The sequence below is a fragment of the Artemia franciscana genome, chromosome 14, assembly GCF_032884065.1.
Source record: "Artemia franciscana chromosome 14, ASM3288406v1, whole genome shotgun sequence".
NCBI classification, from domain to species: Eukaryota; Metazoa; Arthropoda; class Branchiopoda; order Anostraca; family Artemiidae; genus Artemia; species Artemia franciscana.
In genome coordinates this window covers 30,534,632-30,557,535 of record NC_088876.1, presented here as the reverse complement: position 1 = coordinate 30,557,535, position 22,904 = coordinate 30,534,632, and the positions used below count along the sequence as shown (strand labels likewise).

At 36.2% G+C, this 22,904-nt stretch overlaps 1 protein-coding gene across 1 annotated transcript in view; it reads right to left on the bottom strand.

Moving 5' to 3' along the window:
• The window catches only part of LOC136035563 (sodium- and chloride-dependent GABA transporter 1-like), a 127,296-nt gene that overhangs the window by 28,060 nt on the left and 76,332 nt on the right, over positions 1–22,904 (bottom strand). The window contains exon 11 of the mRNA XM_065717433.1: positions 22,689–22,892. Within this exon, the coding sequence (XP_065573505.1) occupies positions 22,689–22,892 (204 nt within the window). The remainder of the gene's footprint in view (positions 1–22,688; positions 22,893–22,904) is intronic.

Genomic DNA, 22,904 nt, shown 5'->3' with positions numbered 1-22,904 from the left:
TGCTAATCGAACATTCCTTGTGTCCCGATCGCTTTTTCTTTGAGTGTCCCGGTCGTCATTTATATTCCCTACTAGCTGTTGGGGTGGCGCTTCGCGCCACCCCAACATCTAGTTGGTGGGGGCGCTTTGCGCCCCCCAAGCCCCCCCCGCGTGCGTAAGTCGTTACGCGCCATATTAGTTACGCGCCATTGTAGTTGTGTCCCTGTGTCCCACCTGTGAATATAGATTATATATATTTTTAACTACGTAAAACAACGAATACACAACATTCTTGGCTGTCCCATTGTCTGTGCGTATAAATAGATTTTCAGGTTTATTGTTGTTTCCCTGTGTCCCGGTCGTCATTTGTGTCCCGGTGTCCCAGTCTGTAATTTCTCTCTGAGTGTCGCGGTCGCCATTTATATTGCCTGTGTCCCGGTGTCCCGGTCGTGATTTTTGTCCCGGTCGGCATTTGTGTTCCGGTGTCCCGCTCTGTAATTTCTCTTTGATTGTCCTGGTCGTCATTTATATTCCCTGTGTCCTGGTCGTCAATTGTGTCCCGGTATGTAATTTCATCAGTTGACAAACATGACGTCAGTCGACAAACAACTTCAGGACGCATACAGCTCAGTCCTTATAATGATGTCAGTCGACAAACATAACATCAGTCGAGACACAAACATGACGTCACTCGACACACACACACACAGAGACAACTTATTTTTATATATATAGATGTCTCAGTGTCCCGGTCGTCATTTGTGTCCCGATGTCCCGGTCTGTAATTTCGTCAGTCGACAAATATGACGTCAGTCGACACACAAACATGAAGTCACTCGACACACAGACAAACAGACAACTTATTTTTATATATGTAGAAGACTAGCTGTTGGGGTGGCGCTTTGCGCCCCCCCCCCAAGCCCCCTCGCGCGCGTAAGACGTTACGCGTCAAATTAGTTACGCGCCATTGTAGTTGTGTCCCTGTGTCCCACCTGTGAATATAGATAGATGTGTCCCCGTCGTCATTTATATATCCCATTGTGCCCCCCGGCGTCCCCGTTGTAGTTGTATATTCCCTGAATCTCGGTCGTCATTTGTGTCCCGGTGTCCCGGTCTGTAGTGTCATCTTATAATGACGTCATATACAAAGCCTTATATACTTATAATGGCGTCATATGCAAACCCACAAACAAACAAACATGCCTACAAACAACTTATTTATTTATATATATATATATATATATATATATATATATATATATATATATATATATATATATATATATATATAGTTTCTTTTTTAGTTTTTCTTTTTTTTAGTTATGCAGCTTTTTTTATTTTTTAGCTTTTTTTCTTTTTAGTTTTTTACCTTTTTTATTTTTTACAAACAACTTCATGACGAAATAATGCTCAATCCTCATAATGACGTAAGCCGACAAACATGACATCAGTCAACACACAAACATGACGTCAGTCAACAGACATACAACTTATTTATATATATAAAATATGTTGTCTGTCTGTTATGTCTGTTACACTATGTCTGTTACGCCAGATTATATCTCATCTATATATAAAAATCACTTGTATGTATTTTTGTATTGAGGGTTTGCATATGACGTCTGAAAAATAAAGAAGAAAAAGAAAACTGAAAAAAGAAAAATGGTAAAAAACTAAAAAAAATTAAAAAGAAAAAACTAAATAAAACAAAAATAAAAAAAAATTAAAAGAAGAAAAAACTTAAAAGAAAAAATGTAAAAAAAATAAAAAAATAAAAAGGTAAAAAACTAAAAAGAAAAAAAAAGAAAAAAAGCTAAAAAACTAAAAGAAGAAAAAACTAAAAAAAACTGGGAATTGCACAAATATTTCAATATACACTCAAAGAGAAATTACAGACCGGGACACCGGAACACAAATGACGACCGGGACAAAAATGACGACCGGGACACAGGGAATATAAATGACGTCCTGGACACTCAAAGAGAAATTACAGAATGGGACACCGGGACACAGGGAAACAACAACAACGGGGACGCCAGGGGGCACAGGGGGATATATAAACGACGACGGGGACACAGGGAATGTTTGATTAGCAATCACCATCAACAACGCTCAAGGGCAGTCATTAGAATAATGAGGTATAGATCTGAATACAGATTGTTTTTCCCATAGACAATTATATGTTGCATGTTCAAGAGTCGGTAAAACTGACAATCTATTTATACACACAGACAATGGGACAGCCAAGAATGTTGTATATTCGCAAGTTTTACGTAGTTAAAAATATATGTATATATCTATCTATATTCACAGGTGGGACAGAGGGAAACAACTACAATGGTGCGTAACTAATATGGCACGTAACGACTTACGCGCGCGGGGGGGGGGGGGCTTGAGGGGGGCGCGAAGCGCCCCCACCAACTAGGTGTTGGGGTGGCGCGAAGCCCCACCCCAACAGCTAGTTTTTATATATATAGATATAGATATAGTTTCTTTTTTAGTTTTAATTTTTTTTAGTTTTGCAGTATTTATAGTTTTTTTTTTAGCTTTTTTTTCTTTTTAGTTTTTTACCTTTTTATGGCACTTGGTATTAACCAAGTGACATATAGCAATCGCAAATTCTGTCGGTCAATGTTCATTCTAACATTGACAGTTGGAAAAATCACGTGCCAAGCATGCTAAAGCTCAACAATTTGTAATAAACATCAATATTTAAATATCTATTTTAAGGTTTTCGAATTACTTTAATGTATTGTCAAAATATTTTGAAATATTTATGCAATTCCCAGTTTTTACATTTTTAGTTTCAGTTTTCTTTTTCTTCTTTATTTTTCAGACGTAAATACATATTACAGAACCTAAGTTTTTTTAACTAAAATCTGGTAGGCATTGATGACCTTATCCAAGTCAAAATCCCAAACCCAATCATCATCGCTATTATTTTCAGTTTTGATACGTTTTGACTCTCGCTGTCCAGGTTGATTTTAATCTAATTGTGCGGTTTTGCGTTCTTTAGCCGCACGGAAAAATGTTTAATTGTAAAATGACTGAAGAACCTACAATGGCAACAGCCGAGGAAGCTGCTCAAAGAGTCTATGCCAAAAAACTTGCTGCTGATAGAGAAAGTAAGAAAAGAAAGCGTGCCGAGGAATCACAAGAACAGCAAGAAAACAGGCTTGCGGCTAAAGAACGCAAAACCGCGCAGTTGGATGAAAATCCACCTGGACAGCGAGAGTCAAAACATATCAAAATTGAAAATGATAGCGACGATGATTGGGTTTGGGATTTTGACTTGATAAGGTCATCAATGCCTACCAGATTTAAGTTAAAAAAAACAAAGGTTCGGCGATATGTACTTCACAGTGACGCTGAAAAATAAAGAAGTAAAAGAAAACTGAAAAAAAAAAAGGTAAAAAAATAAAAAAAAAACTAACAAGCAAAAACACCCAAAGAGAAATTACAGACCGGGACACAAATGACGACCGAGACAGAGGGAATATTAATGACGACCGGGAACCTCAAAGAGAAATTACAGACTGGGACACCCAGACACAAATCACGACCGGGACACAGGGACACAACTACAACGGGGACGCCGGGTGCACAGGCGGGATATATAAATGACGACCGGGACACAGGGATTGTTCGAATAGAAATTACAGACCGAGACACCGGGACACAAATGACGACCGGGAGACCGGGACACAGGGAATATGAATGACGACCGGGACACAGGGACACATCATTAGAATAATGAGGTATAGATCTGAATACGGAATGTTTTTCCCATGGACAATTATATGTTGCATGTTCAAGAGTCAGTAAACCTGACAATTTATTTATATGCACAGACAATGGGACAGCGAAGAATGTTGTATATTCGCATAGCATGCCGAGGAATCACAAGAACAGCAAGAAAACAGGCTTGCGACTGATAGAGAAAATAAGAAAAGAAAGCGTGCCGAGGAATCACAAGAACAGCAAGAAAACAGGCTTGCGGCTAAAGAACGCAAAACCGCGCAGTTAGATGAAAATCCACCTGGACAGCTAGAGTCAAAACATATCAAAACTGAAAATGATAGCGATGATGCTTGGGTTTGGGATTTTGACTTGGATAAGGTCATCAATGCCTACCAGATTTAAGTTAAAAAAACAAAGGTTCGGCGATATGTACTTCATAGTGACGCTGAAAAATAAAGAAGAAAAAGAAAACTGAAAAAATAAAAAAGGTAAAAAACTAAAAAAAAATAAAAAGAAAAAGCACTCAAAGAGAAATTACAGACCGGGACACAAATGACGACCGAGACAGAGGGAATATAAATGACGACCGGGAACCTCAAAGGGAAATTACAGACTGGGACACCCGGACAGAAATCACGACCGGGACACAGGGAATATAAATGACGACTGGGACACAACAACAACAGGGACGCCGGGGGCACAGGCGGGATATATAAATGACGATCAGGACACAGGGATTGTTCGAATAGAAATTACAGACCGGAACACTCAAAGATAAATTACAAACTGGGACCCTGGGATACAAATGACTACCGGGACACAGGTAATATAAATGACGACCGGGACACAGGGACACATCATTAGAATAATGAGGTATAGATCTGAATACGGATTGTTTTTCCCATGGACAATTATATGTTGCATGTTCAAGATTCAGTAAACCTGACAATCTATTTATATGCACAGACAATGGGACAGCGAAGAATGTTGTATATTCGCACGTTTTACGTAGTTAAAACCATATATTTATATCTATGTCTATTCACAGGTGGAACACAGGGACACAACTACAATGGCGCGTAACTTATATGGCGCGTAATGACTTACGCGCGCGGGGGGGGGGGGGGGAGGGGCTTGGGGGACTCGAAGCGCCCCACCAACTAGGTGTTGGGGTGGCGCGATTTGTGTATATCTATAACGAAAAGATAAATCTTTTTTCTTTCATCTATATTCACAGGTGGGACACAGGGGCACAACTACAATGGCGCGTAACTAATATGGCGCGTAACGACTTACGCGCGCGGAGGGGGGGGGCTTGGGGGGGTCGCGAAGCGCCACTCCAAGAGCTAGTATATATAGAGATTTTCCGTTATGAAGCGAGTTTAAATTTTGTAGGAATCATTGAAGTATCGACAATATGACATCATTTTTTGGTATAGACGTCATAGCAGAACAAATATCATGATGTCATTGTAACCATAAAAAGAAATTTATTCAGAAAATTCTAGTTAGTTAAATAATAGTGTTTATTCTTATCATCAATGGATAATTCCAGTTTTGAAGTAAAAATGCCCCCCACAAAAGATGAAGAAATTGAAATGCTTAATAAACAGATGATATCCTTACTGGAATCTCAATGTCAACTGACAGAGAAAAAAGTGGAGAAGCTTAAACAGATGATATCCTTACTGGAACAGAAAATATCCATACAGGAATCTCAAATCCGTCAATATTCAAGAACCTTAGGAAGAACCGTATTCAAGAACCGTAAGTTCAAGATCTTAAGGAAGAAACAAATTGACTTTTTGGGCTCAGAACTGTCTTGCAGCATCTGCCTCGAGGTGTTAGTTAAACCAGTTAGACTGCCGTGTCTACATCCATTCTGCCAAACCTGCATCCTTCAAAATCGAAAAAAAAGGGGTTGCCCCCTGTGCAGGGCTAAGTACACATCAGTTGGCCGTCTAGATACTGTTTTATCATGCTGCATTGAAAATCTTATTGAATTTTCTTATACTCGGAATGAAAAGACCGAAAGAGCTAAACTTGTAGCTGCACGTGAAAACTCGGCAAAAGGGGTGGAACATGTTGAAAGTGAGGTTGACATTGAAAATTGAGGTTGACAATGAAATGGATATTTATATCCCTTCAAGGACCCCCAGAAGGGGTCCTTCTGAAGAAACAGATGATTTTCACTTTTATGATTAATTTGAATTTATCTGAAATGGATATCTATATTGATCCTTCTGAAGAAACAGATGATTCTTCAACAGATGATTTTGAGTTTGGCTTTGACAGTGATTGACGTTACTAGGAAAAAAGAATGAGCATCCTTTGAAAACCCTGGATTGATGGATAATCAATGGATAATTTCAGTTTTGAAGTAAAAATGCCCCCCACAAAAGATGAAGAAATTGAAATGCTTAATAAACAGATGATATCCTTACTGGAATCTCAATGTCAACTGACAGAGGCATATGTGGAGAAGCTTAAACAGATGATATCCTTACTGGAACAGAAAATATCCATACTGGAATCTCAAATCCGTCAACATTCAAGAACCTTAGGAAGAACCGTATTCAAGAACCGTAAGTTCAAGACCTTAAGGAAGAAACAAATTGACTTTTTGGGCTCAGAACTGTCTTGCAGCATCTGCCTCGAGGTGTTAGTTAAACCAGTTAGACTGCCGTGTCTACATCCATTCTGCCAAACCTGCATCCTTCAAAATCGAAAAAAGGGGTTGCCTCCTGTGCAGGGCTAAGTACACATCAGTTGGCCGTCTAGATAGTGTTTTATCATGCTGCATTGAAAATCTTATTGAATTTTCTTATACTCGGAATGAAAAGACCGAAAGAGCTAAACTTGTAGCTGCACGTGAAAACTCAGCAAAAGGGGTGGAACATATTGAAAGTGAGGAATAAAGGGATATTTATCTGAAATGGATATTTATATCCCTTCAAGGACCCCCAGAAGGGGTCCTTCTGAAGAAACAGATGATTTTCACTTTTATGATTAATTTGAATTTATCTGAAATGGATATCTATATTGATCCTTCTGAAGAAACAGATGATTCTTCAACAGATGATTTTGAGTTTGGTTTTGACAGTGATTGACGTTACTAGGAAAAAAGAATGAGCATCCTTTGAAAACCCTGGATTGATGAGAAAGTTGTTGAAGCTATAAATGCTCGTAACGCTTGCTTCTTCAAAAGCGTAAATGACTCATATGAAGAAGGTAAAAATGAATATATTTATCAACGAAATTTAGTGAATAAGTCAAGACTTTCTAAAAAAAAAGAAATATTACATTTAAAAATATAATGAACAAAAAGGGAAAATGCAAAGTACTTGGCAGACCATTAACGGCGTGATTAAAAGCAAAGGTAAACAAGATGGCCTCATAAATGCTATCACTGCTATTTAAAGGAAGAATAAAAAATTTTTTGAATAAATTGTAATTTTATCCCTTTTTTAAGATGAGAGATGGATGTTTGGAGATTGCATAGTGTATCGTCTGGTTTTTTGCGTATTTCTTTGATTTTGAATGAATCGTTATCATTTATATGTTATTGTTTTGCTGCTGAACAGGGGTATTTTAGGTCCCTAAATTGAGCAGCATATTGTTGATTGTAAGTACAATTTTAGCAGTTGTTTTTGGATGAAATAAACGCATACCTACCTACCTACCTAAGAATTGACAGTGACTTCGACCGATTATTCGACAACGCCATTACTGCTTCAGTGGAGTTGTTTAACTAAAAAAACAGACTAATTTCTCGCCAAAAATAAATAGCTGGAATAAAGAGGGTCTAATTTGGAGAGCTCAGCATTTAAGTGGGCAAAGTTTAATTTTGAAAAGCCATACTGCGATATACCAGGAAAAGTAAGGTAATATTCACTCAATTTTTATCCTTTTTCTCAACTATTAGGGGAAATTTATCTTATTTCTTAGTAGAAAAGCGCCACCCCAACACCTAGTTAGGTGGGGGCGCTTCGCGCCCCCCCCCCAAGCCCCCCCGCGCGCATAAGTCGTTACGTGCCATATTAGTTACGCGCCATTGTAGTTGTGTTCCTGAGCCCCCCACCTATGAATATAGATAGATATATATATATATTTAACTACGTAAAACTTGCGAATATACAACATTCTTTGCTGTCCCATTGTCTGTCCATATAAATAGATTGTCAGGTTTACCAACTCTTGAACATGCAACATAATAATTGTCCATAGGAAAACAATCCGTATTCAGATCTATACCGCATTTTTCTAACGATTGCCTTTGAGCTTTGTTGATGGTGATTGCTAATCGAACATTCCCTGTGTCCCCGTCGTCATTTATATACCCCCCTGTGCCCCCAGCATCCCCTTTGTAGTTGTGTCCCTGGGTCCTGGTCGTCATTTATATTCCCTGTGTCCCGGTCGTCATTTGTGTCCCGGTTTCCCAGTCTGTAATTTCTCTTTGAGTGTCCCGGTCGTCATTTATATTCCCTCTGTCCCGGTGTCCCGGTCGTCATTTGTGTCCCGATGTCCCGGTCTGTAATTTCTCTTTGAGTGTCCTGGTTGTCATTTATATTCCCGGTATCCCGGTCGTCATTTGTGTCTCGGTGTCCCGGTCTGTAATTTCATCAGGCGACAAACAACTTCATGACGGAGTAATGCTCAATCCTTATCATAACGTCAGTCGACAAACGTGACGTCAGTAGACAGACACACAGACAAACAACTTATTTATTTATCTTCTATATATATAAAAATAAGTTGACTGTCTGTCTGTGGATCAGGTGACGTCATGTTTCTGTGTCGGCTGACGTCATGAAATTAGTTGTCGTCATTTTTACTTTGACGGTGACGTCATTCAAGATATTTAAGACATAAGTTCACGTAGAAATCTATTAATGTTTAAGTTTACAATGACTGATGAAGATACTCAAAGAGTCTATGCCAAAAAACTTGCTGCTGATAGAGAAAGTAAGAAAAGAAAGCGTGCCGAGGAATCACAAGAACAGGAAGAAAACAGGCTTGCAGCTGATAGAGAAAGTAAGAAAAGAAAGCGTGCCGAGGAATCACAAGAACAGCAAGAAAACAGGCTTGCGGCATAAGAACGCAAAACCGCGCAGTTAGATGAAAATCCACCTGGAAAGCGAGAGTCAAAACATATCAAAACTGAAAATGATAGCGATGATGATTGGGTTTTGGATTTTGACTTGGATAAGGTCATCAATGCCTACCAGATTTAAGTTAAAAAACAAAGGTTCGGCGATATGTACTTCATAGTGACGCTGAAAAATAAAGAAGAAAAAAAACTGAAAAAATGTAAAAAACTAAAAAAAACTAAAAAGAAAAAACACTCAAAGATAAATTACAGACCGGGACACAAATGACGACCGACACAGAGGGAATATAAATGACGACCAGGAACCTCAAAGAAAAATTACAGACTGGGACACCCGGACACAAATCACGACCGGGAATATAAATGACGACCGGGACGCAGGGACACAACTACAACGGGGACGCCGGGGGCACAGGCGGGATATATAATTGACGACTGAGACACAGGGATTGTTTGAATAAAAATTACAGACCGGGACACCGGGACACAAATGACGACCGGGACACTGGGACACAGGGAATATAAATGACGACCGGGACACTCAAAGAGAAAATACAAACTGGGACACCAGGACACAAATGACGACCGGGACACAGGGAATATAAATGCTATTTATATGCACAGACAATGGGACAGCGAAGAATGTTGTATATTCGCATGTTTTACGTAGTTAAAAATATATATTTATATCTATCTCTATTCACAGGTGGGACACAGGGACACAGCTACAATGGCGCGTAACTAATATGGCGCGTAATAACTTACGCGCGCGGGGGGGGGGGCTTGGGGGGGGGGGGGGGGCGCGAAGCGCCCCACCAACTAGGTGTTGGGGTGGCGCGAAGCGCCACCCCAACAGCTAGTATATCTATATATGAAAAAATAAGTTGTCTGTCTGTGTGTCTGTCTGTCTGTCAGGTGACGTCATGTTTCTGTGTCGACTGACGTCATGAAGTTAGTTGTCGTCATTTTTGCTATGACGGTGACGTCATTAATGGTATTTAAGACATGCGTTAATGTGTTCACGCTGCTGATAGAGAAAGTAAGAAAAGAAAGCGTGCCGAGGAATCACAAGAACAGCAAGAAAACAGGCTTGCAGCTGATAGAGAAAATAAGAAAAGAAAGCGTGCCGAGGAATCACAAGAACAGCAAGAAAACAGGCTTGCGGCTAAAGAACGCAAAACCACGCAGTTAGATGAAAATCCACCAGGAAAGCGAGAGTCAAAACATATCAAAACTGAAAATGATAGCGATGATGATTGGGTTTGGGATTTTAACTTGGATAAGGTCATCAATGCCTACCAGATTTAAGTTAAAAAACAAAGGTTCGGCGATATGTACTTCATAGTGACGCTGAAAAATAAAGAAGAAAAAAAAACTGAAAAATGTAAAAAACTAAAAAGAAAAAACACTCAAAGATAAATTACAGACCGGGACACAAATGACGACCGACACAGAGGGAATATAAATGACAAACGGGAACCTCAAAGAAAAATTACAGACTGGGACACCCGGACACAAATCACGACCGGGAATATAAATGACGACCGGGACACAGAGACACAACTACAACGGGGACGCCGGGGGCACAGGCGGGGTATATAATTGACGACTGAGACACAGGGATTGTTTGAATAGAAATTACTGACAGGGACACAAATGACGACCGGGACACTGGGAAACAGGGAATATAAATGACGACCGGGACACTCAAAGAGATATTACAAACTGGGACACCAGGACACAAATGACGACCGGGACACAGGGAATATAAATGCTATTTATATGCACAGACAATGGGACAGCGAAGAAAGTTGTATATTCGCATGTTTTACGTAGTTAAAAATATATATTTATATCTATCTCTATTCACAGGTGGGACACAGGGACACAACTACAATGGCGCGTAACTAATATGGCGCGTAAAGACTTACGCGCGCGGGGGGGCTTGGGGGGGCGCGAAGCGCCCCACCAACTAAATGTTGGGGTGGCGCGTCGCGCCACCCCAACACCTAGTATATATATATATATATATATATATATATATATATATATATATATATATATATATATATATATATATATATATATATATATATATATATATATATATATATATATATATATATATATATATCTTCTATATATATAAAAATAAGTTGTCTGTGGGTCTGTGGATCTGTGGATCAGGTGACGTCATGTTTCGGCTGACGTCATGAAATTAGTTGCCGTCATTTTTGTTATGACGATGCTTAGTATATTGTAAAATACATTAATTTGGTTAATAATATACCATTTAAAACACCAAAATGAACATGCTGGAGTAGTCACTCGGTGAGAGAGGGTGTCAGAACGGAGAATGAAGGTCCCAGGTTCAAATCCTGGTTAGGCTAAAAAAGGTAAAAACCTAAAAACTAAAAAAAAACTGAAAAAACTAAAAAAAGGCAAAAACTACAAAAAAAACTAAAAACTAATAAAAAAATAAAAAAGCCGAAAAACTAAAAAAACTAAAGAAACTAAAAAAAGGAAAAAACTTAAAAAACTAAAAACTAAAAAAAACTAAAAAAAAGGAAAAATGGAAAATAGAACAGAAAAAGAATACTAATAAAATTAAAAATAAAAATAAAAAAAAATAAAAAAGATAAAAAGCTAAAAAAAGGTAAAAACCAATAAAAACTAAAAAGAAAAAAAGGTAAAAAACTAAAAAAAAAATTCATCTAAAAAACTAAAAAAAACTAAAAAACATAAAAACTAAAAGAACTAAAAAAGTAAAAAAAAAAACTAAAAAAAGGAAAAAACTGAAAAATAAGCGGGATATAAAACAGGGGGATATAAATGACGACCGGGACACCGGGACATAAGGAATATAAATGAATCAGAACATACAACTCATGTTTCCAAATGACGTCGTTTGGAGCCCAAATTGAAAATCCAGATCAATTTATGTCTACTTTCAAAGTAAAAGGGCAAATTTATCATAGAGCAGGGTCTCTTCTACCATTCTCAGGCGAGAATCATAAATTTTTACAATTGTACTTCATCAGTGATAGAATTTCTTAATTGAATGCACATTGCGAAATTTCTCCCAACATTGAAAGGACAATCGTTTCCCAATTACAACATCTTTTCCACGAAAATAATAATTTAGTGCGTCTGTTCAAAACAGCCATCGATTTGATGCCTACTTATACGCATAAAATTGTTATTTCCGCTGACAAAACGCCTCCTGGCCAACATGTGCGTAGATACAATGCTCCAACTATCGACGAAGTGGCCATCGTTATGGTCGGTGATCAGTTTTTACCTCGAGATATTATTCTCAGGGTTTCCACCACACGTGCTACAACTAAAAATAGACCTACCAATAATACTTTTAAGAAATATAAACCCACCAAAGCTTTGCTATGGCACTCGACCTGCCGTAAAAAAAACAATGGAAAACCTAATAGAGGCCACAATCTTGACAGGGCCTTTTGAGGGTGAGGCTGTTCTTATTCCTCGCATTCCCAAGATTCCAACGGATCTGCCTTTTCAATTTAAAAGATTGCAATTCCCAATTCGATTAGCATTTGCAATCACCATTAACAAAGCTCAAGGTCAATCATTAGAAAAATGTGGTATAGATCTTAATACTGATTGTTTTTCCCATTGACAATTGTACGTTGCATGTTCGAGGGTCGGTAAACCTGACAATCTATTTATATGCAGCGACAATTGGACAGTGAAGAATCTTGTATATTCGCAAGTTTTACGCAGTTAATTTGTATTTTATCTATCTATCTATCTATCTATCTATCTATATAAAAACGAGTTGTATGTATGCATGTTTGTTTGTTTGTAAAAAGAGCGTTTGCATATAATGTCATTAGTAGTGCATACGGCTTTGTATATGCAGAGACAATGGGAAAGCCAAGAATGTTGTATATTCGCAATTTTTACGTAGTTTAACTCCTGCAGACGAAATGAATGCTTGCCTAAAAAATTCTAATTTATAGGCACACGTAAAAATATTAAAATTAACTACAAATATGCGTGTCCGATTGCAAAACGATGACTCTGGTCAAACAGTAGACTCAATTTCAGGACGTATACAACTACCTGCTGATTTCTGTAATTTAGTGAGTCGACACAGTTTTGGAACCAAATGAAGCGGATTGTAGAGGCCACAATCTTGACAGGGCCTTATGAGGGTGAGGCTGTTCTTATTCCTCGCATTCCCATGATTCCAACGGATCTGCTTTTTCAATTTAAAAGATTGCAATTCCCAATTCGATTAGTATTTGCAATCACCATTAACAAAGCTCAAGGTCAATCATTAGAAAAATGTGGTATAGATCTTAATCCTGATTGTTTTTCCCATGGACAATTGTACGTTGCATGTTCGAGGGTCGGTAAACCTGACAATGTATTTATATGCAGCGACAATTGGACAGCGAAGAATGTTGTTTATTCGCAAGTTTTACGCAGTTAATTTGTATTGTATCCATCTATATAAAAACGAGTTATGTGGATGCATGTTTGTTTGTTTGTAAAAAGAGCGTTTGTATATGACGTCATTATTAGTACGTACGGCTTTGCATATGCACAGACAATGGGAAAGCCAAGAATGTTGTTTATTCGCAATTTTTGCGTAGTTTGAAACACATATATAAATCTATCTATATTCACAGGTGGGACACAGGGACACAACTACAATGGCGCATAACTAATATGGCGCGTAACGACTTACGCGCGCGGGGGGGCTTGGGGGGGCTTGGGGTGGCGCGAAGCACCACCCCAACAGCTAGTATATATATATATATATATATATATATATATATCTATATATATAAAAATAAGTTGTCTGTCTGTCTGTGGATGTGTGGATGGATGTGTCAGGTGACGTCACCTGAAAAAACTGGATCAGGTGACGTCAAAACTGAAAAAACTAAAAAAAAGGCAAAAACTACAAAAAAAACTAAAAACTAATAAAAAAAAAAAGCTAAAAAACTAAAAAAACTATAAAGGTAAAAACCAATAAAAAACTAAAAAAAAAACTGAAAAAACTAAAAAAAGGCAAAAACTACAAAAAAAACAACTAAAAACTAATAAAAAAAGTAAAAAAGCTAAAAAACTAAAAAAACTAAAAAAACTAAAAAAAGGTAAAAAACTAAAAAAAATAAAAAAAAACTAAAAAAAAGGAAAAAACCGAAAAATAAGCTAAAATAAAGGTAAAAACCAATAAAAAACTAAAAAGAAAAAAAGGAAAAAACTAATAAATGACGACACTCAAAGAGAAAGCGACCAGGACAAAAGGAATGTTCGATTAGCAATCAACAAAGCACCGGGACACAGGGAGTATAAATGACGACCAGGACATAAGTAAAAAAAAAAAAATATCTATATGTATAAAAATAAGTTGTCTGTGGATCTGTGGATCGTGGATCAGGTGACGTCACCTGAAAAAACTGGATCAGGTGACGTCAAAACTGAAAAAACTAAAAAAAGGCAAAAACTACAAAAAAAACTAAAAACTAATAAAAAAAATAAAAAAGCTAAAAAACTAAAAAAACTAAAAAAAGGCAAAAACTACAAAAAAAACTAAAAACTAATAAAAAAGCTAAAAAACTAAAAAAACTAAAAAAAAGGCAAAAACTACAAAAAAACTAAAAACTAATAAAAAAAATAAAAAAGCTAAAAAACTAAAAAAACTAAAAAAACTAAAAAAAGGTAAAAAACTAAAAAAACTAAAAACTAAAAAAAACTAAAAAAGGTAAAAACTAAAAGAACTAAAAAAGAAAAAAATAAATGACGACACTCAAAGAGAAAGCGACCAGGACAAAAGGAATGTTCGATTAGCAATCAACAAAGCACCGGGACACAGGGAGTATAAATGACGACCAGGACACAAGTAAAAAAAAAAATTAACAAAACTAAAAAGAAGGTAAAAACTACAAAAAAACTAAAAAGAAAAAAAAACTAAAAACTAATAAAAAAACTAAAAAATCTAAAAATCTAAATAAACTAAAAAAGAAAAAAAAAGGAAAAAAATAAAGGAGAAAAACAAAACTAAAAAACGAATGTATATACAGACCGGTACACCGGGATACAAATGACGACCGGGACACAGGGAATATAAATGACGACCGGGACACAGGGACACAACTACAACGGGGACACCGGGGGAAACAGGGGGATATAAATGACGACCGGGACAAAAAAATTAAAAAGAAAAAAAAACTAAAAACTAATAAAAAAACTAAAAAATCTAAAAATCTAAATAAGCTAAAAAAGAAAAAAAAAGGAAAAAAATAAAGGAGAAAAACAAAACTAAAAAACGAATGTATATACAGACCGGGACACCGGGATACAAATGACGACCGGGACCCGGGACACAGGGAATATAAATGACGACCGGGACACAGGAACACAACTACAACGGGGACACCGGGGGAAACAGGGGGATGTTTCCCCCGGTGTAAATACCTGTGTCCTGGTCGTCATTTATATTCCCTGTGTCCAGGTCGTCATTTGTGTCCCGGTATCCCAGTCTGTAATTTCTCTTTGAGTGTCCCGGTCGTTATTTATATTCCCTCTGTCCCGGTCGTCATTTGTGTCCCGGTCTCTAATTTCTCTTTGAGTGTTTTTTCTTTTTAGTAATTTTTAGTTTTTTACATTTTTTCTTTTTCCAGTTTTCTTTTTCTTCTTTATTTTTCAGCTTCACTATGAAATACATATCGCCGAACCTTTGTTTTTTTAACTAAAATCTGGTAGGCATTGATGACCTTATCCAAGTCAAAATCCCAAACCCAATCATCATCGCTATCATTTTCAGTTTTGATATGTTTTGACTCTCGCTGTCCAGGTGGATTTTCATCTAACTGCGCGGTTTTGCGTTCTTTAGCTTCAAGCCTGTTTCCTTGCTGTTCTTTTGATTCCTCGGCACGCTTTCTTTTCTGACTTTCTCTATCAGCAGCAAGTTTTTTGGCATAGACTTTTTGAGCATCTTTGTCCTGGTCGTCATTTATACTCCCTGTGTCCCGGTCGTCATTTGTGTCCCAGTGCTTTGTTGATGGTGATTGCTAATCGAACATTCCTTGTGTCCCGGTCGTCATTTATATTCCCTATGTGCCGGTGTCCCGGTCGTCATTTGTGTCCCGATGTCCCAGTCTGTAATTTCGTCAGTCGAAAACATGACGTCAGTCGACACAGAAACATCACGTCACCTGACAGACACAGAGACAGACAACTTATTTTTTATATATATATATATATATATATATATATATATATATATATATATATATATATATATATATATATATATATATATATATATATATATATATATATATATATATTTTGTTTTTCTCCTTTATTTTTCAGTTTTTTTGCTTTTTTCATATATATATACTAGCTGTTGGGGTAGCGCCGCAACACCTAGTTGGTGGGGGCGCTTCGCGCCCCCCCCATGCCCCCCCTGCGCGCAAGTCGTTACGCGCCATATTAGTTACGCGCCATTGTAGTTGTGTCTCTGTGTCCCACCTGTGAATTTAGATAGATATATATATTTTTAACTACGTAAAACTTGCGAATATACAACATTCTTGGCTGTCCCATTGTCTGTGCATATAAATAGATTGTCAGGTTTACCGACTCTTGAACATGTAACATATAATTGTCCATGGGAAAAACAATCTGTATTCAGATCTATACCACATTATTCTAATGATTGCCCTTGAGCTTTGTTGATGGCGATTGCTAATCGAACATTCCCTGTGTCCCCGTCGTCATTTATATATCCCCCTGTGCCCTCCGGCGTCCTCGTTGTAGTTGTGTCCCTGTGCCCCTGTCGTCATTTATATTCCCTGTGTCCCAGTCTTTATTTGTGTCCCGGTGTCCCAGTCTGTAATTTTTCTTTGAGTGTCACGGTCGTCATTTATATTCCCTGTGTCCCGGTGTCCCGGTCGTCATTTTTGTCCCGGTCGTCATTTGTGTTCCGGTGTCCTGGTCTGTAATTTCTCTTTGAGTGTCCAGGTCGTGATTTATATTTCCTGTGTCCCGGTCGTCATTTGTGTTCCGGTGCTTTGTTGATCGTGATTGCTAATCGAACATTCCTTGTGTCCCGGTCGCTTTCTCTTGGAGTGTCCAGGTCGTCATTTATATTCCCTATGTCCCGGTGTCCCGGTCGTCATTTGTGTCCTGATGTCCCGGTCTGTAATGTCGTCAGTCGACAAACATGACGTCAGTCGACACACAAACATGACGTCACTCGACAGACAGACAGACAACTTATATTTATATATAGATAGATAGATGTCCTGGTGTCCCGGTCGTCATTTGTGTCCCGATGTCCCGGTGTGTAATTTCGTCAATCAACAAACATGATGTCAGTCGACACACAAACATGACGTCACTTGACACACACACACACACACACACACAGACAACTTATTTATATATATATAGATAGATAGATAAATATAAATATATATATATTGACGTAAATTGCACATTGTCGATCATCACCGCTATCATTTTTAGTTTTGATACGTTTTAACTCTCGCTGTCCAGGTTGATCTGGACAGCGACAGTTGATCTGGACAGGTTGATCTGTGCCAAGCATGCTAAAGCTCCAACAATTTATATTAAACCTCAAATATGGGGTATCTGTTTTAAGGTTTTCGAATTACTTTAATCTAATGTCAAAATATATTGAAATATTTGTGCAACTCCCAGTTTTTTTTAGTTTTTTCTTTTTTTAGTTTTTTAGCTTTTTTTAGTTTTTTATCTTTTTTATTTTTTTACGTTTTTTCTTTTTAGGTTTTTTCTTTTTTTAATTTTTTTAATTTTTACTTTTTTTTTTTTAGTTTTTTCTTTTTAGTTTTTTACCATTTTTCTTTTTTCGAATTACTTTAATCTATTGTCAAAATATTTCGAAATATTTATGCAATTTCCAGTTTTTACATTCTAGTTTGTTTTCTTTTATATATATAGAAGATATAATCTGGCGTAACAGACAAAGTGTAACAGACATAGACCCCTAGCCCTTTTCCCTCAAATCTATCTGATACGAATCTTTTGGTTTTTCTCTTCCTTTGATTTTTATAATGATATCGGAAGAGCTCCACTGGATCTTATTGTGGGTAAAAGTAATCTTTATTTTGCGGATTCTGCTTTTCTAGGTACACTTCCGTCGCCTCTACAGCAATTTCTTCATGGAAAGGCTAAGGTAGATACCCTTCTTTTTTTTCGTAGTTCTAATCGCAGATTTATTTTGCCCAAACGATCATCTACAGCAGCCCAGAGTTCTCCTGTTTATTAACAAATTCAATTATGGAACTCTACCCCTCCGGATGTCCTTCTATTTCATTCTGCAAAGGCAGTTTTTAGTCGGGTCTTTCCAGTTTAGTAATTTCTATCTCTCTCCTTTGTTTGTTTTCCCTGTTTTCTATTTCCCTATTGTTTTGCCTTTTTGGAATCTCTCTCCTATTCTTTTTAAAGTTATTTTCAGGAATCTTCCTAACTTTTAAAGTCCTTGTCTATTTGTCTTTTTTTCTCCTTTTTTCTCATGTTCTAATATCAAATTGGTCTTTCCTGTTTCTCTACTTTCTTGGTTTCTATTTATTTCTATTATTATAATTGCTACCAGTTTTTATCTTTTACTGTATGCTAGTCTTTATTCTTCTTCATCTTTGTTTCACATTATTGTTTGATTTAGGGTATTATTTATGTTTCTTTTAGTGCTTTATTATTGTGTTGTATGGCCTGTAATAAACAAGGTTTCTTGGGACAAATAACCTTTTTATATTTATAGTATTGTTTTAGTATTAATAAAATGATTGATGATTGATGAGAAATTTTTCCTAGATCCCGGAGCAAGGATTGTAACTTTTGTAAGTTGCCAATTATTAGAATATAAGGTTTCATGAAAGGGGTGGTCGTCCAGGGCATCCGGTCAAAATTTGGAGGTAGGCATTTTGTTCAAAATAGTTCAAAGGCCAAATAACTATGCTTCTGAAGTTGACTCCCCCCCAGTCCTGGGGATATAGCTCTGAGTTACGAAACTCAATTATTGTTACTTTGATGCTTGGATTTAGTGATTTACTAAATAAATAAAAACTTGTTTTTTTTAACTAAAAGTAAGGAGCGACACTAAAACTTAAAACGAACAAAAATGACTCCGTGTATGAAAGGGGCTGTTCCTTCTTCTACGTCCCGCTCTTTACGCTAAAGTTTGACTCTTTCTCTCAATTCTACTTTATAAAACAATTCTACTTTGTTTTGATGCTTTGGTACTTCGATATTGTTACTTTGATACTAGTTTTTGATACTTTTATGAAAGTTTTATGTTGAAAAAAAAATCTTATTTTTAAACAAGGAGTTTGAAAAAAAATTGAAACTTATTGAAATCACAAAACGAACAAAAATTAGTTTTAAAAAATCCCTAATTCTTTCAAAAGGAGTTGGGATTATGCACTTTTATTGAATGGTGTCTTCACTACAGACAGTAGTATGGTAACCGCACGTTTCCCAAACGGTAAAAGTATCATTCTCTTACTTAAATAACCAATTCTCGCACTTAGAATTATCATTCCCTTACTTAAGTGGCTATGAAGTTCTGGAAAATTAGTTTACTTTTCTTATTATAATAATTGGGAGAACAGAATTCAAACACAAGTGAGAATTGGATTAAGGATTGGTTGTTAGACCGCGGTCGTTTTCAGGGAGTAGTGGCTATATACTTCTTCTGAAAGGTGTCTTCACTACAAACAAGAGTATGTTTACCGCCCGTTTCTCTAACGCTAAAAGTACAAGGCCTAATATCTATTTGGTGTTTTATCAAAAGGAACTATATTAACAATATTTTCTTTTGTGCTTATTACAACATTGAAAATAAAACTAAAATTGCAGTGAAACCAGACCAGGATTTATCAATAGGCCCACCAGACCCTGCGACTTTCACTATTCCCGAAGTTATAGGGATTTCCCCGAAAATCTTGCAAACACGGAGTGACAAAAATGCTTGAGCCTAGGGGCATCAAAGCTTTAAATCAAAATTTTGAGCTGATGAGCTTTCAGTAGTTAGTATCATTATATATCCAATATTCAGTCTAATTTAATGGTTCTAACCAAAACAGTTCATTTATTTTGAAATAAAAAATATATTGAAATAGGGAATTTTGAATAACTTGAAACTTTGGCAATTAAAAACAAACAGAAATTCATTAAAAAAAACTTTCCGAAAAAGAAGTCTTCTAAAGAAAATTAAAGGCCATATGAAACTTAAGATCAGATGAAATAGAAACCTGCAATAATTCAAACTAAAAAAAAAAAAAAAAACATAAATTGCTACAATGATAGCAAAAAAACATACGACAGGTACTAATATAAATGAATAAATAAATCTCGAAACGAGATTTATCAATCAAGTTGGTCAAGTTCAAGTTCAAATCAAGCTTAAAAGGAACTAAAAGTATTTTGTTATTGAGGCGTAAATAAAACCCAAAACGAATAGAAACTAGATAAACAATCATAGCCAACAAACAAACAATAGTTACTAATATGAATGAGCAAACAAACCTTAAAAAGACTGAAACTTAAATTGAATATGCAAATCCAGTTTGAAACGATCTCTACAAAGAAGAGTTTGGGCTTTGCCTCCTTCTGTAAAAGTCAAAAACCTACTGCGTCATTGGCGCTTTACTGAAAACGAATTATATTACAAATATTTTCTTTTAGACTTATTACAACATTGAAAATAAATATAAAAATTAAAGCAAAATTCAAATTGATCTGATGATTTTTCAGCAATTAATATCGTTATATATCAAATATTCAGTTTAATTTTATTAGTTCTTTCCAAGACTATTAAAGACAAATATAGTTTCACTACAAACAAGAGTTTGGATACTGCCCCCTTCCCTAAAAAAGTCTAAGGCCTACTACGTCATTGATGCTTCACGGAAAATGAATTATACTGAATTATTTAAAATAAAATTATATTCGTTTACAATAAAATTACATTCGTCAAAAAATTTATATAGTACACTGAATTATTTATATAAATAAAATGAATTATTTTCTTTTCCAGTTATTGCAGCATTGAAAACGAAAATGAAATTACAGACGAATAAAATCTTATTTGTATTTTTTTTATCTTATTTTATTTGTACTTTTCAAGACTGTTCGAGACATGTAGTTTTCAGTAAAGCGCCAACGACGCAGTAGGTTTTTGACTTTTACAGTGAAAGAAGGAGGCAAAGCCCACACTCTTCTTTGCAGAGATTTTTGTTTATTTCAAGCTGGATTTGCAAATTCAATTTAAGTTTCACTTGTTAAGATTTATTTACTCATTATTGTTTGTTCGTTTGCTATGATTGTTTATTTAATTTCTGTTCGTTTTGTGTTTCGTTTCTGCCTCAATAGCAAAATATTTATGTTCGTTTTAAGCTTGATTTGCATATTCAATTTCAGTTTCACTCATTTTAAGATTTGTCTACTCATTATTGTTTGTTTGTTTGCTAAGATCGTTTATTTAATTTCTGTTCGTTCTGTGTTTCATTTATGCCTCAAAAGCAAAATATATTCGGTTTAAGCTTGATTTGCATATTCAACTCGAGCTTTGCTCGTTTTGAGATTTATTAATTAATTTATATTAGTACCTGTTGTATGTTTTTTTGCTACAATTATTTAATTTTTGTTCGTTTCGGGTTTAATTTATTCTTTAATAATAACTTCTGGTTGTTTTGAGTTTGAGTTATTTTAGGTTTCCATTTCTTCTGATCTTAAGTTTAATACGGTCTTTACTTTTCTTTAGAAAATTTCTTTGTCGGAATTTTTTTTTTTTTAATTGATTTTAAGTAATGCCAGGAAATCCAGCCCCACCTCCACAGAGAAATATCCTCTCCCCAAAAATATTCTCTAGACGAATCAATCCCAGGTAAAACTTATCCTGTACAATTACCCTTAACAACTCCACGCGTAAAATTGAGACAGAAAACAAGACATACACAGAACTATTGCAAATTCCCCCTGTGTATAATTTCCCCTGACATGTTCACCCCTGGAAACTTTCCCTCTCTATGGAAAAGAACAAATTTCACCCCCCCCCCCCCATAACATAAAAAGTACGCTTACTTCCCAATAATAAATACTATGCGTAAACAATGAGAAAATTTTGTAATTTCAAGACTTTCCCCCGGGCTGTGGGGGGGGGGGTCATGCTATATCCAATGGCATAGTTATTGGGACTTTCAATTATGATGAACAAAATGGATGTCTCAAAATTTTGATCGGACGATTTTGGGGAAAATGGCGTGGGGAAGGGGGCCTAGTTGCCCTCCATTCTTTTTGGTCACTTAAAAAGGGCATTAGAACTTCTAATTTGCGTTCGAATGAGCCCTCTCATTCTAGGAAACTTGGATCGATACACCCTGGAGAAAAAGAAGAAAAAAACAAATAAACACACATCCGAGATCTTTCTTCTGGTAAAAAAAATATATACAAAATTGCACATTTTTGCAGAAAAGATTTTGAAACTGTCAGAGTAGGGTTTTCTGATTCGCTGAATCTGATAGAGGGATTTTCATTAAGATTCTATCACTTTTAGGGGGGTTTTTTCCTCCTTTTTCGAAAATTCGGCAAATTTTATCAGACTCATAGCCGTTAATGGGTTCAATTAAACTTAATGAAACTTATATATTTGAAATCAGAACAATAATCCGAGTTTTTATATTTCTATTGGTATAAAAATTTCGTTTTTTAGAGGTTCGGTCACTATTGAACCCAGTTGCTCCTCACTTACAGCTCGTTCCCGTGAACTGTTTGATAGCCCTTTCAAGCCAACCAATATACAGTTTAAAAACCAAAAATAGCTTACAAAACAAATAGATGGCGTAAAGTAGCACCAGCAAAATTTCCACCATCGTGTTGGGTAGTAGCCAATCATATCCTTCAATGCATCGTAAAACCTATCAACACCATAGCCATATGAAATAGCGACACATTCAAAAAATATTAGCCAGAGTAGACTAAGATGACTGGCAGCGTAGAAATTGAAGATCTCAAAGACAAAAACACCTCCCTGAAAACAAAC